The sequence below is a fragment of the Marmota flaviventris genome, chromosome 7 (assembly GCF_047511675.1).
Source record: "Marmota flaviventris isolate mMarFla1 chromosome 7, mMarFla1.hap1, whole genome shotgun sequence".
Classification (NCBI taxonomy): Eukaryota; Metazoa; Chordata; class Mammalia; order Rodentia; family Sciuridae; genus Marmota; species Marmota flaviventris.
Window position 1 is genome coordinate 69458175 of NC_092504.1, and position 14418 is coordinate 69472592.

The 14418-nt window shown below is 31.6% G+C and overlaps 1 protein-coding gene across 4 annotated transcripts in view; it reads right to left on the bottom strand.

Moving 5' to 3' along the window:
• Nucleotides 1-14418, bottom strand: part of Mapk10 (mitogen-activated protein kinase 10) — a 184036-nt gene that overhangs the window by 51015 nt on the left and 118603 nt on the right. Inside the window, exon 7 of one of the 4 annotated variants that reach the window (XM_027939799.2) lies at nucleotides 9836-9907. The exons of the other annotated variants lie outside the window; for them this stretch is intronic. Coding sequence (XP_027795600.1) covers nucleotides 9836-9907 — 72 coding nt within the window. The remainder of the gene's footprint in view (nucleotides 1-9835; nucleotides 9908-14418) is intronic. 4 annotated transcript variants of the gene reach the window in all.

Sequence of the window (14418 nt, forward strand, 5' to 3'; positions counted from 1 at the left end):
AAAAGCTGGAAAAGTTTTAGATTGTCATAAGCAGAGCCTAATGGAAAATTCTGGAGGAAGTTCAAAAACTTGAAGGACAACAGAACTGAGGACAATAAAGAATGTGCTCATGAGATCTCAGAGATGAAGGAAGACTCTACTGGAAATTGAATAAGAGACCATTCATGTTATGTTGTGGAAAAGAAGTTGTTTACACTTTGTTCATGTCCTGAAGCTTTCTGTAAAGATTAATTTAAAGGTGATCAACTTCATAATCTGATGGAAGAAATTTCTAGGCAACATAACATTCAGGCAGTGGTATGGATAATGTTGGTAGCTTTTAACCAAGTTTATCATAATTATCAGAAGCAAAAAGCACAGCAGAAAGATTTTAAAAACTTGTACTTTGGCCAAAAATGTGAGTAAAATTGGGACAAAGGAAGTTGTGATTATTAAATACTTTAAAGTCACTAAAGACATGTTAAATAATTTACCCAAAGCAAGATGACTTGAGGGTATCTCAGGAACTGGCAATACCACACTTATCTCAGGCTCAAAGGTGTAAAAGTAAAAATTCCCTGAAGAAGAAAAATGTGGGGTACCCTGCTTGAATAAAAAGGCCTAGGAAGTTGCTTTACCATAATATGCCACTCAGGCACTCAGAGGCTAATGCATCCAGGGTCCCCAGAGGCTTGGCTACTGCTCAATATGGCGGCAGACCTTGGCATCAAACATGTGGTTTTGTTTCTTCTAGATTAAAGGATGCTGGAGTTAGGGGGTCATGAAGGCTTCCACCAAGATTTCAAAGGAACATCTAGGATGCTTGGTAAGGTACAGAGGTTCAGAGTCCCTGTGGGCAGCCTGTGAGAGTACCATGCATGGAGATATGAGAAAGAAATCAAAACCACAATGGACATCCCCATTAATGGAGACTGATATATGCCAGTACCATGGAACATCTGTGGAGGAAAGCTTTAGGGATTGAGCACAGATAAGCCAAGGGAGAACCCACATGAGCTATAACCAGAAACGTCATGGAGCTATACAAGGCTTTTAGAGACAAAATGCCATAAGCCTGTATGCTGGACATGGAGCTATAGAACTCGTTTGCCTAGCAGGATTTTTGTCTTGCTTTGGTCCCATGCTTTTTTTCTATGCCATTATTTTCCTTTGTAGAATGGAACTATTTACTCTGTGCCTTTATATATTAGATGTTTATGGCTTGTTTGGGGGTTTTATTAAGTCTATGGGGTCTCTTGAAAGTGGACTAAATGTATTTTACACTGTAAAATGGGCAGGAGATTTTGAGGGCCAGGAGTAGAATGTTATACTTTAGATATGAGATGTCCGCCCTTTCCCAAAAGTACATGTGAGAGACAATGCAAGAAAGTTTAGAAGGAAAATGATTGGGTTATGAATGCCTTAACCTAATGCACTCATCTACTTGAATGGATTAACTGGGTGATAATTATAAGCCAATAGCATGTAGTAGGAAGAGACAGGACACTGGGGTGTGCCTTTGGAGCATATATTTTATCCCTGTTGAGTGGAGCTTAGTTTTCTCTCTCTGCTTCCAGATTATCATGTCCTGAGCTGTTTTTATTCTTCCAGACAGTTCCACATTGATGTTCTGCCTCACCTAGGGCCCAGAGCAATGGAGTTGGAAATCTATGGATTGAGACCTCTGAAAGAACACCAAATAAACTTTTACTCCTCTGAAATTGTTCTTGTCAGGTCTTTTGTCACAGCTATGAAAAAGCTGATGAAAACACACATGGTAAGAATCATGATATAAAATTATGTTTCTCAAACTTGAATATTCATAACATAGGAATCTTATAAAAATATAGCACCTTCCCCATTCTCCATTGATCTATAAGATTCTGAATTTCTAGGTCCTGACTGACATCATAAAAACCATCAGTGGAAATTGTGATCTAGACGATGTTTAGACTACAATATTAGAAACACTAGTGTAGAATACACTAATAGTCTCTTGTGAGTTACTAAGTTCACATATAAGAATAAAGTACTAATATATTTCAGTTTTATGATAAAAAATTAGAATAGGTTCAAGTTCACTAGAGATTATTCCATATCTCTTTGCTTTGAGAAAATTTGAGGTTATTTATCTAGTATATTTTACAGAAAGGAAAACCTTAAACTGTTTTTCCCCATGTCACTTTCCCTTAAAAGCTACAGAAAATTATAGTAAGGGGGATACTTGGGCTCCCAGAGGAGGGAGAGGGATTCTGCTTATCATCATCTGGGGGAGAATTGACATGTTGATATCACCTGCAGAGTACTACCCATGGAAATTATTGAAGTTACTCAACATGAAGTTCAAAATATTAGTTTATTCTGGTAATTACAATTCTGCATAAAATTTGCTCTTAAAAGAACTTATACTTTCATAGTTACAGCTTGATTTGTTTTGTTTCTTTAAAAATATTTTTAGTTTAGGGCTGACTGTGTAACTCAGTGATACAGCACATGCCTAGCATGTATAAAGCTTCAGGCTGCATCCCCAGCAACAAAAAACAAACAAAAAAAGGGGTGGTGAGAAAGAAAGAAAGAAAGTTTTTAGCTGTTTCATTTGAAAATGTTCTCTTTTTTTCAAAAATCCTCAAAATCTGGTAACATAAAATATGAATAAGTGACTTAATACACAAGGAACTAACATCTGTTTTCATTATAAATGAGCACAGGAGAGGAAACGTCATAAGCCAGAACACATAAAAAGTTCAAAGCTGACAAATTGACTAAAAAGATTATTTATTCACTGGCAGCAGAATGCTAGTTGGATTCTATAGCATATGGATATCCAACAACTAATATTTGATGCTTGATATATATGTTCTTACTATGATTTATTTTTTGTTACAAGTGTATTTGCTTATTTAATTCTGTAGATCAGAAAATAAAGAAACATTTTGCATATTCTTATATGTGTACTGCTGAGGCCAAATTTTCATTTAGCTATTGAAGGTTAATCTTTGGGCTCTCTCATTTTACAGATCTTTTATGAAACTCTACTTAATTTTATATTTGCACTATTAAATCCTTGTTGTAAATATCACCCTCCTCTGATTGTATGACATTTTTTTTTTTTTTTTTTTTTTTTTTTTTTTTTTTTTTTTAATTTTTTATTGTGGGTTGTTCAAAACATTACAAATTTCTTGACATATCATATTCCACACTTTGATTCAAGTGGGTTATGAACTCCCACCTTCACCCCATACCCAGATTGCAGAATCACATCAGTTACACATCCATTGATTTACAAATTGCCATACTAGTGTCTGTTGTGCTCCGCTGCCTTTCCCGTCCTCCACCCTCCCCCCTCCCCACCTCTCCCCTCCCCTCCCCTCCTCTCTCTCTACCTCCTCCACTGTATAACCCTGAGGGTCTCCTTCCATTACCATGCAATTTCCAAAATGCTTGATCTGACTATCTGCATGTGATACCATTTTAGAACTAAAAAATATCAAATCCCTTTTTAAATTAGTAAATAACATTACATTAAACAAAGGAGGTATACAAATATTTTACATTACCAGAAATATTCAATCTATTTAAGAGGAATTACAGGGGTACTTTTTATCCTATAAGACCATCTCTGGATGGTCATCCTTTCTGGCTATAATCTCATATACAACAAAGGTTAAAAGGAAACAATCAAACTTATACAAGGTCAAGAAAACAAACAACAACAACAAAAAAAGTGGAGGAACAAAAAAGGGGGAAAGAAAGAAAGTCTTTAGCTGTATTATTTTTCATTTGAAAATGTTCTTTTCCTTCAAAAATCCTCAAAATCTGATAATATAAAATATGAATAAGTGACTTAATACACAAAGAACTAACATCTGTTTTCATTATAAATGAGCACAGGAGAGGAAAGAAAAGGTCAAAAAACAGATATATATAGATATATATCTATATATCTATATATATAGATATATATATAGATATATAGATATATAGATATATATATAGATATATATATATTCCATATCTATTTGCTTTGAGAAACTTCGAGGTCATTTATCCAGAATATTTTAGGGAAAGGAAAACCTTAATCTCTTTTTCCCCATGTCACTTTCCTTTAAAGGCCATAGAAAATTATAGTAAGGGGCTCCCAGAGGAGGGAGAGGGTTTCTGCTTATCATCATCTAGGGGAGAATTGACATGTTGATATCACCTGCAGAGTACTGCCCATGGAAATTACAGAACCTACTCAACGTGAAGTTCAAAATATTAGTTGATTTTGGTAATTAGAGTTCTGCATAAAATTTGCTCTTAAAAGAACTTATACTTTTATGGTTTTGAGTTGATTTGATATATATATATATATATATATATATATATATATGCCATATGAAGCTTGGGGGCCAGACTTTTGATGTTTAAAGAGGAAGGAGGCAATCCCTTTCCTTCATCTTAGCACTTTGATGTCTATATCTTATAGCTGTTATCACCTCCTGATATCCTGTGCCTTTATTATACATTTCGTGATGATAAGGATATTTATTGAATAAATGAATGTCTATTTTATTTTTAGTCATAGTTTTGTTATTGAGTAAAGAATTGGGTAGATAAAATATTCAAAGATACAAAGTCTGAGATAATCCAGCCTTTTGAATTGATGAAAGTTTGGGAGCCAGGAAAGAGTCAATATCAAGGGAGATAAATAAAAATAAACCCACACCTAGTTGCCTGGTAGGAAAAGAGCTACAAAACAAACACCAAGAAAAAAATCTTAGATGAAGAAATAGGACAGTCTATCACCCATGATGACTACAACACTGACAGCTGATGATTCACCAGCAACTGGAAACCAAAAGCAAATATAGTATCTTTAAAATGCTAGAAGAAAATAAAATTAAAAATAAAATTCTATATATAATTAAGCCATCTTTGAAATAAAAGAGTCCCAACCAATTTTTTATTAATAAAGACACCACTAAAGAAATTTCTAAAAGTTGAACTTCAAGAAAAAAATAAATTTTAAAATTAAGGGCTGAATCACAAGAAGCAGTGGCAAGCTAAGAAAATGGTAATCATAGGGTGAATTTCAATAAACTCAACCTGAATGCAATAAAATTATAATTTTATCCATTTATGAGCCTAAAACATAGAACTAAATTACTCAACGTTAATAGAACATTGAAATTGGGAGAGCAATGATCTAAATTAATGTTTACTAAGTTGCTTGTATATTTAGGAGAAAGACTGGTCTTAATCAAAAATTCATTTTTTTACAAATTGAACTTTAGATTCAATATAATTGCAATATAAATACTAATAAGGATTTTTTTCATAGATGTTGGTAAAACACATGAAATATGCTTATGGAAGAACAATGTTATATTAACAGTCAAGATACTACTGAATGAGACAAAAAGGAGGCATTACTTACCCTACCTGATAAAGTTGAAGAGTATACATTTTATTGAAGAGTATATACATTTTTATTCATTAAAAGAGGATAGTAGTGGTAGAGATAGACATCAGACCAGTGATATAGAATATAGAAACCAGAACTTAACACCACAATGTGTGGAAATGTGTAACTGAAGCAGCATTATAGGTCAGTAAAGAAAGAATAAGTTAGTCAATACAAAGAACTGGGAAAAATTAAATTGGATCCTTCCTTTGCACACACACATATATGTAAAAGTATACAAAAGTCTCAATTGGACCAAAATATTAAATGTAGATGATTATATTTTTAAAACACCGAGTTTAATTACCAGAGAACATAAAGGTAAAAGAATTCTTAAGCCATAAAAATATAGGAACCAAAGGAAAAAAAATAGATTACCAAATTCAAAAATCACTATAAAATAAAATGAGAAAATAATACAAATGGGGAAGACATTTGCAACACATGAAACTGACAAAGATAAAATGCCAGTGTTTATATGAACAAAGTGTTTATTTAAACACCTTCTAATAATTAATAGGAAAAAAACATAATAGAACAGAGTTTCAAAAACAACAGAAATTACTAATGGCCAATAATCTTAGGAAAAGCTGCTTAGCCTCCTGTGTAGTCCATTAAATGTAAATTGAAGTTCCAGTGATCAGTATGTTTTTTAATTCAAGAGATTGGTCATTCATTTAAAAATAAATCTGAAGCCAGGGCATGGTGCCATGCTTAAAAGTCTAATGACTTGGGAAGCTAAAGTAGGTGGATCTCAAGTTCAAGGCCAACTTGAGCAACTTAGCAAGACCTTGTCTCAAAATAAAAGATAAAGAGGGATAGGGATGTAGCTCAGTAATAAAGTCCCCTGGATTTAAGCCCCAGTACCAAAAATACTTCTTTAAATAAAAAATACTAAAAGCTGGTGAGGATGTGGAGCAGACAGCAAACAGATACAAACTGTTATTTAGAAAACCATTTTGAAGTTATACAGTAACGTTAGAAATGTGTCTATTATGATTACAGCAATTTATTATTATGGAAATCCAATATATGAGATATAAGTTGATAGTATCATTATAAAAGCAAACCAAAATAATACCTTTAATATATTGTTATATAAAATTTATAAATATTATAAAATATAAATTAAAATAACAAATTTATAAATTTTTATAGTATATTATATTTATAAAAGCAAAACAAAATAATACTTTTAATATATATTAGTATTCTTAATATATTAAATACTAAGTAATATATTCTGAAGTCTATTTAGACTCAAATGGATTAGTTGTAGGATATTCATAAGCTGGAATTTCTACAGCTGTGAAAAGGGTTAACTATTTCTAATACATCAACATGGATAAATACAAAAAGTAAAATGTTAAGTTTTTCTAAAAAAGATGTCAAAAATAACAATGACAATATAATATGTAAAACATACAACTAAACTGTGCATTGTTTAAGGACAAATCTGCATGTGGTAAAAATATGAAGAGAGTCAAGGAGATAGTAAAAACAAAAGTTTATGGTCACGCTTTGAGGACAAGAGAAGCTGTGGCTGGAAAAGAGTAAACAAAAGGATTAAAAAATATTGGTAGAGTGCTGGGGATGTGGCTCATGCGGTAGCATGCTCTCCTGGCACGTGCAGGGTGCTGGGTTCGATCCTCAGCACCACAGAAAAATAAAATAAAGATGTTATGTCCACCGAAAACTAAAAAATAAATATTAAAAGTTTCTCTCTCTCCCTCTCTTTAAAAAAAAAATTTATATATATAGGCAGTGTTTTATTTTTTAAACTCAGTGGTAGTGTATGTGTTCATTTTGTTAATCTTCCAGAGTTATATATTTAATAATAACTCACTTGAATAATAGAAAATATTTTTATAATTTTAAAGTAAAAATATCAGCTATGATGAAATTTGCTAGCTCCCCTCCCCCCTGGCAAATTACTTCAATCATTGAATTCTGATTATCTGGAAGAGAGTTAAAAATAGTTGATTAAATGAAATTCAGTTAATACATACTTTAACAATTCTACTACTAAAATAGAATAAAATTATATACAATTTTAAGAACTATTTGGCTACCTAAATTTCTAACCAAAAATAACATGTTCAATTTTTTTAGGTATAAAAGATAAAAAATATATTATTAATATTTTAAGTATTGCTGTTGAATTATATGTTAAAACAATATGCATAGCTCATATTTTAAGAGATATTAAAATCTTGATTGAGAATGCCTTCATATAAATCATGGTATTTTGATTGAAAATATGATTCCTCATAATATATTATATAAATTTTTATTATACATATTGTCTATCTCCAGCTTTATTTGAAGTCTTTATTTAAATAATAGATTTAAATATAATTTTACTGTCTTTTTAGATAAGCCATTTCTGATAACAAAGAATTTTTTAAACAAGTAATCTATCTTATATTTTAAAAGATTAACTTTATTATATTCAGAGGCCATAATTCGCATTTAAAAAAAAAACACTGATTTAGACCTTTAATCAACATGCTTGAAATTATTAAAAGACTACAGCTAATTTGTCCTCTAAGACATTTGCAAATTTCTTGTCTTCATAAACAACCTTAAGAAATGGCTCAAAATCAAAATACCCAGGGCATCTCACTTGACCTTGTAACATTACCAGCAGCCTTAAGCATTGCTTATAAGAGATTGTGACATCCAAGTAAAAAATGAAACCCAAGCAACTTCTCCCCCCAAAAAAAGATTCTGAAAAATGTTAAGCTGTGTTTAATAACTCAGTTGTGGAAATAAGTTTTATATTTTAATAGAAAATGTAAAGAAAGTAAGGAAGATAATAATTTTAACTTACAGGTCATAGTCATCAATTACTCAACCACAATGAATCTCTGGAAAAGCAAAGTCTATAGGATCTATTTTCATAAAATTCTCTGAAGTTTGCCAAATTTTAAGGACTATTTCATGTCTAGAACCAAATGCCAAGCACAAGCTCATAAGTCATTAGGAATAAAATAAATCCATAATTTTTAAGAATCTAAAGGAATCAAGCCAATATACCTTTAAAATAGCATTAAAATGAATATGGTTAATTTATAGATGACATTTAATAAAAGACATAGGTAGAAAATAAAACAGCAATATAGAAAGAAAGCAAAAACAGTTTAACTTATGTTTAACTGGATGAAATATATCAAGGGAAGTTCTTTCATTTAATAAAAATTGTGTGTGTGCCTTATTCAGTCATTTCTCAAACTGTTCCTTTTAAAAAATAAAATGAATATGTGTATGAAATTATATATGTGACTCTTTATATATGTGCAAAATCACATATAAATAATATATATCATCTTCATGTTTGCACATTATATTATAGACACTTGATAAGAACTGTAACATGTATCAGAAACTTAAAGAAAATGGCTAATAATTATGTGGTGTGGAGACACTATATTAGTAATTACATTGATTCTAATTAAATATTAAAACCCCATTATTATAGGCTCAATTTTACTTTTGAATTATAATCATTTAAGTAGAGGTTTTATCTTTAGTATGATGAAGGCATTCATTTTCATAAGTGAGTGAATATAGGGAGTACTGGGTTAACTTAAGGGAGTAATTTATTTTTAAACATTATGGAGGGACCCATCACACATCCACTTATTAACATAGTAATATTCATATCTTCTTGATTCTGCAGAGCCTCCAGAGTCTTTACTTGCTAATTATTTTCTGCTTAAGAGAGAATTACTTTTTCTTCTCCAAGTGATTAAAATGATTTCTTCAGATATTTTATTTAATCATTGTTAATTAATGAGGTTTTAATTATTGTACTTGTTAATAATATAAAGAATATAAGAAGAGGGTTGGAGTTATTATTTCTGTAAATTGAGAGAATGAGAAAAAGAATTCTAGAAGAGTTTGGTCAATTTGAAAATGAAATCTATACACATGTTCTCTGCATATGTGTTAAAACTTTTGTATTTATGGGTGAATGTAAATCTAGCCTAATAATGATTTCCATGCCAAGTGAATATTCTTATGATATGAGAGTATAAATCTTCAGCCTTACAACTGAAAGATTCTATCATCTATTTTGTAACTATGAATATATTTTTGATTTTCAAATATCTACAATAACAAATATATTTGTTATTATACTGTTACTAGTTTGGCAGAACTGAATTAAGGCAGACCTTTTGATAACATGTTGCATCTTTCATATTTGATACTGTATTATCCATATAAGGTCATGCTAAGAGACAAGGTTACTCTACCAGATGCCAGCTTGTAGATATCTGACATTTGAGTCTCACAGAAACCCGCTAAGGGCAACAAATGTATACCATGGACACTATTGTATTTGAAACAAAAGGGAAATAATTGAGAATGACACCCATAGAGACCACTGGCTGCTAAGAAGGATACGATCAGTGCCAGGAAAGAGCACTGCACCTTTTATCATTTCTCCCATGATGCACCCTACTGACCACATGTCAACTGAAAACAAAAATGAAATGAAGATAAACAAGAACACAGGAATAGCAACAAATAAATGAAAACACTGGACCACTGGGGCCACGGAGCAGTAGACTAACCTTTCCTTTCACTGACTGGAAGACAGGCCAGACTCATGATCATTAGCATTTTAAAATAGTGGAAAAAGGTGCATCCATGTGTCAGGGTACTTTGCGCTGTATAACTGACTGACAATGCTCCTACAACCCATCTAATGTATGATAAAATTACTTTGCAATTAATTATAATTCAATAATTTCTTTAGTTTTTGATTTAAAAGATCTAATTTGCATGTATCCTCTGGAATCCTACTGATTTGTATTGTAAATTATTCTTGATTGTGTTAATATGGGAAGCATGCAAATTGATCTCTTTACTATTTTTTTTTTTTTGTATACCATATTTGGAAAAAGAAGAAAGAAAAGCTGAGCTTCCAGCAACCTTAAAAGAGTTTCTTTTATAGCACATTTACTCTTATTTATAAATATGAATAAGTTTTCAGAAATGAAATGCCAGTTCAAGAATGAATGTTTTGGAATATGCTGGCTCGGTTTCATTGAGACCCATCAAAGGAGCCTATTTCTGAACAGGAAGTCTTGTCCTCTTATAAACATTGTTGCTTTATAACGGTAAGAACATCTGGCCTTAAAAAACAGGATGATTCAACATGAAATAAATAAGACTAGAAAGCTGACACTTCTTCTGAGACTGAACAATAAAAGAAACCCCTGGAATTTAAGGGTAGATTACAATGGTATCTCTGCTATTGCCAGTTATCATCCAGAACTTAAAACCAGGAAGCCAGAGCAGAGGGCACACAGGAAAGGGGAAAATGGGGAAGGGTAAAGCAAGAGAGTGAAACTACTCTCTTACACTATACTGGATTACTCACTGGCTCTTATTAGAAAGTCAAAAAGATCATTCTTATAAGGAAAAAAACTGGATTAAGGGATGCTGAGGGAGGGCAAGTAGAAAAGGCATTAAGACAGCAGCACAATATAATTTTGCTTCACTTACATTTCAAATTACTTCTTGTAATTTGGCAGTGACCCTAAAGAATTCCTTATGAGATTTTTTTCAACGTGAAAAATCTCACTGGGGTTAAACCCAAGTTTCCACTAAACAGAGTTTCACTAAACACAGTGATCACTGCAAAGAAAGGGTTACAGCTTTGAAGGTGATAAGCATACCCAGAGAAGCAAATTTGTTTTGCTTCCGTTTCAGGAAAGCAAGTAACATGCAAAAGTATCAGGGAAAGATAGAGCAAACAGTTGTGCATCCCTTAATTATTAATGTATTTTTAACTTCATGTAATAGCTGTCTCACAAGAACTTGGTATTGTGAGAATCTTTGATGGAAAAAAAAAAGTCTTCCAAAATATATTTATTTTGAAATTGCAAGTATTCTTATACTGTCCAAAGTGACCAGTGTGACTAAATTGCTATTTGTACTATATTTTTGTTTTTGTAAATATTGTGAAATAGATAACAAAAATATAGAAATCTAAAAACTAAATAAGTAGTGGTTTTTTTTGTTTTGTTTTGTTTTGTTTTTGCCTATCTCCATTCAAACGTTTAAAAAAGACATTCTGCCATGGATGTGGCTGGGACATAGGAAACAGCTATTTCTTTTTCTTCTAATACAAAAATGCTTTCTACAGTATCTCTAAGAGAAGATACTCATTTTTTCCTTATGCAGTATCAACTCCCCTGCTTTCTAATTGTGTAAATTTGATCAAGTTATTTCACCTCTTTAAACCTCAATTTTTGTGATCAAAAAATGTCAATGATGAAAAATGTTTTTGTGTAGAATTTTTTTTTTTTAAGACTTGAAAGGACTAGGCCTGGTAAAGGCTTCTTCCATATATTGCCTGGTATATAATACTTCAATAAATATTAGTTATATATCATTACATGTACTATAATTATATATAAGAATTAAATACATAGGAAAGCTTTATTTACTTCCCAATTATGTAATAACCTTAAATGTTTACATTTATAACTAGAAAATCTTCCCAGTGAGGAACTCTCACCATTTACTAAGCAAACCATTTCATTGTTGAAATCACTTAGAAAGGTGTCCTACATATTAAACTAACATTGACTCTGTGGAACTTCTCTCCACAGTCTAAACAGGAATTACCCTATTTCCTCATCCAAATAATAACTTTAAAATATTGTATACATAACTTGTAATGCCTACTCACTCCTCTCCTAAAACTGACTCATTTTTATTAATTGTTCTTCACATATTCCTTAAATAATAGCATCATCAAAAAAACAACAGATGGTCTAAAAGGAATCCTAGTCCCTACATTACTATTGTCATTGGTTCTAGACAGCTCTTGGTTTAATAACTGACATTAATAACTGATGTGATTCTTTGTTCTTTTTTTGTGTGTGTTTCTGTGGGATTCAAACATTCCAAAATAAAAGGTAAACATTTTTTGAAATTTATTTTCATGTTTAGAATTTAAAATAAACATTGTAGATCACAGAGGCTTTATATAAATATAATAAGGCAGCAACATAAATTTTAGATTGAACTTCTCATGTCCATATTGAAAAAAAAAAATATATATATAGTGATATCCTGGCGATGTTTCAAATTCCCTTTTGAACTTTACTTCCTCATTCACTATTCCTAGTATCCACCCATGAATATGCCACCCAAATGCTCAGCCTTGTGTCTGGAAATGATAAACTCTGTTATTATGAATTATAAGAGTAGGATTTAGCACATGAATTTTTATGGATTTTTTTGTACTTGAGATACGGTTATTGCTCAAATTTTATATACCAAATTTTATGAATCAATCATCCCAAATAACAGGAAATAAAATTTGATACTAGTCTTGATGGTAGGAAGAGGGGACAGTGGTAAGCCTCTCTATCTATGTACTATAGTAGTTGATCTGATTATCAAGGTAAGATAAGATTTTAGGAAAAATTTGAGATATTAAATAATTACTATGCTAGACTTTAGAAGTACTTAGCAAATTCCATCACTGATGAAAACTTGATTTTTATACTTTCTATGACAATATGGTATAGTATTTGGATTTTTTTATAAAACTCCTGTACACAAATGCTGCCCAGATAAAATTCGAGGTACTAACATTCTGATTCATCACATTGTTGCTCTTGCTCCATCATCAGTATTCCCATAGGCAGAAAGCAGAGATTCAATTGCAATTGTAATATTCAGATACTGTGACACCTTCCCTGGAAGAAATGTCAAGTAAGTTTTGGTTTTACTAAAATATAGTTATTTAATTTTCTTAGAACCTCTGAAATCTGCGTCGTATTATTTGTCAGAAATAAGTTCATTCTAAATGATCTTTTTTTAACTTCTAGCTAAGAAATAGACTGATAATGTAGATCCTTACAGTTAAGTCTCCATAAAGAAAGCCCCATATTATTATTTCCATACTAAATAACTTGGATCATAATCCATCTTTACATAATTTTTGGACTAATGACTATTATAGTTTGGATCTTAAATGTTCCTCAAAAGCCCTTATGCTAAAGTCTTGGTTACCAGCCTGTAGTGCTACTGGGAGGTGATGGGCCTAGGGGAAGGAAGTTAGAACATGGGTGCATGCCCTCAAAGGGGTATTAGGACACCAGCCCACCCCCTCTCCTTCCCAGCCACCAGGTGAGTGACTTTGCTTCACCATGCACTCCCTGCCATGATGTTCTGCCTTACGATAGGCCCCGAAACAATGGAGCCAATCAACCATGGACTGAAACTTCTGAAACTGTGAGCCAAAATAAGTCTTTCTTCCTTTTAAGTTGATTGTTTCAACTATTTCTGTGACAGCAACAGAGAGCTGATTAACAATGAGTTTCTACCCAATAACCTAGAAAAATGTCCCCTACCTAGGAGAGCATGTGCTTCTTGTACCACGATTTCTAAGACCATACTACTCTTTAATACAATTATATTTTCATTTATCATAGGTTTTAGACAATGTGCTTTGATAAATTTTCTTTCAATAAATACCTCAAAGTACGATAGCTAGAAGATTGAATAGTTGTCTAAAATCAGAACATTTCTTTGGGAAGTTGATGTTTCAAAAGTTAATCGAATTAGTTACTTAACAAAGCACATTGTTTTAAACTTCAGTTAAAAGGTCTAATTATAAGAGACTACTATTATACATAAATAAACTGAGAACATACATATTTTGCACATGTAAATCTAAAAAATACAAATAAACAGCAATTCATGAAACACAGTGCTAGGAAATCAGGGAAAGATATTTTCCTTGAATTTACTTATTAAAATTGCTTTTCTTTCTTTATAATAAGCTCAGAATATCCAGCTCTCATTTAGACAATCCTGTCTCACACATATTTTCACTAAAAATGAAAAAGTAGTATGTACGCTAATGGTGAAAACAAAATCCTTTTAAACAAATACAAATAATGAATTTATAATCTCATTTTAAAAATATGTTCATGATTACCTGCAATATATTTATGGAG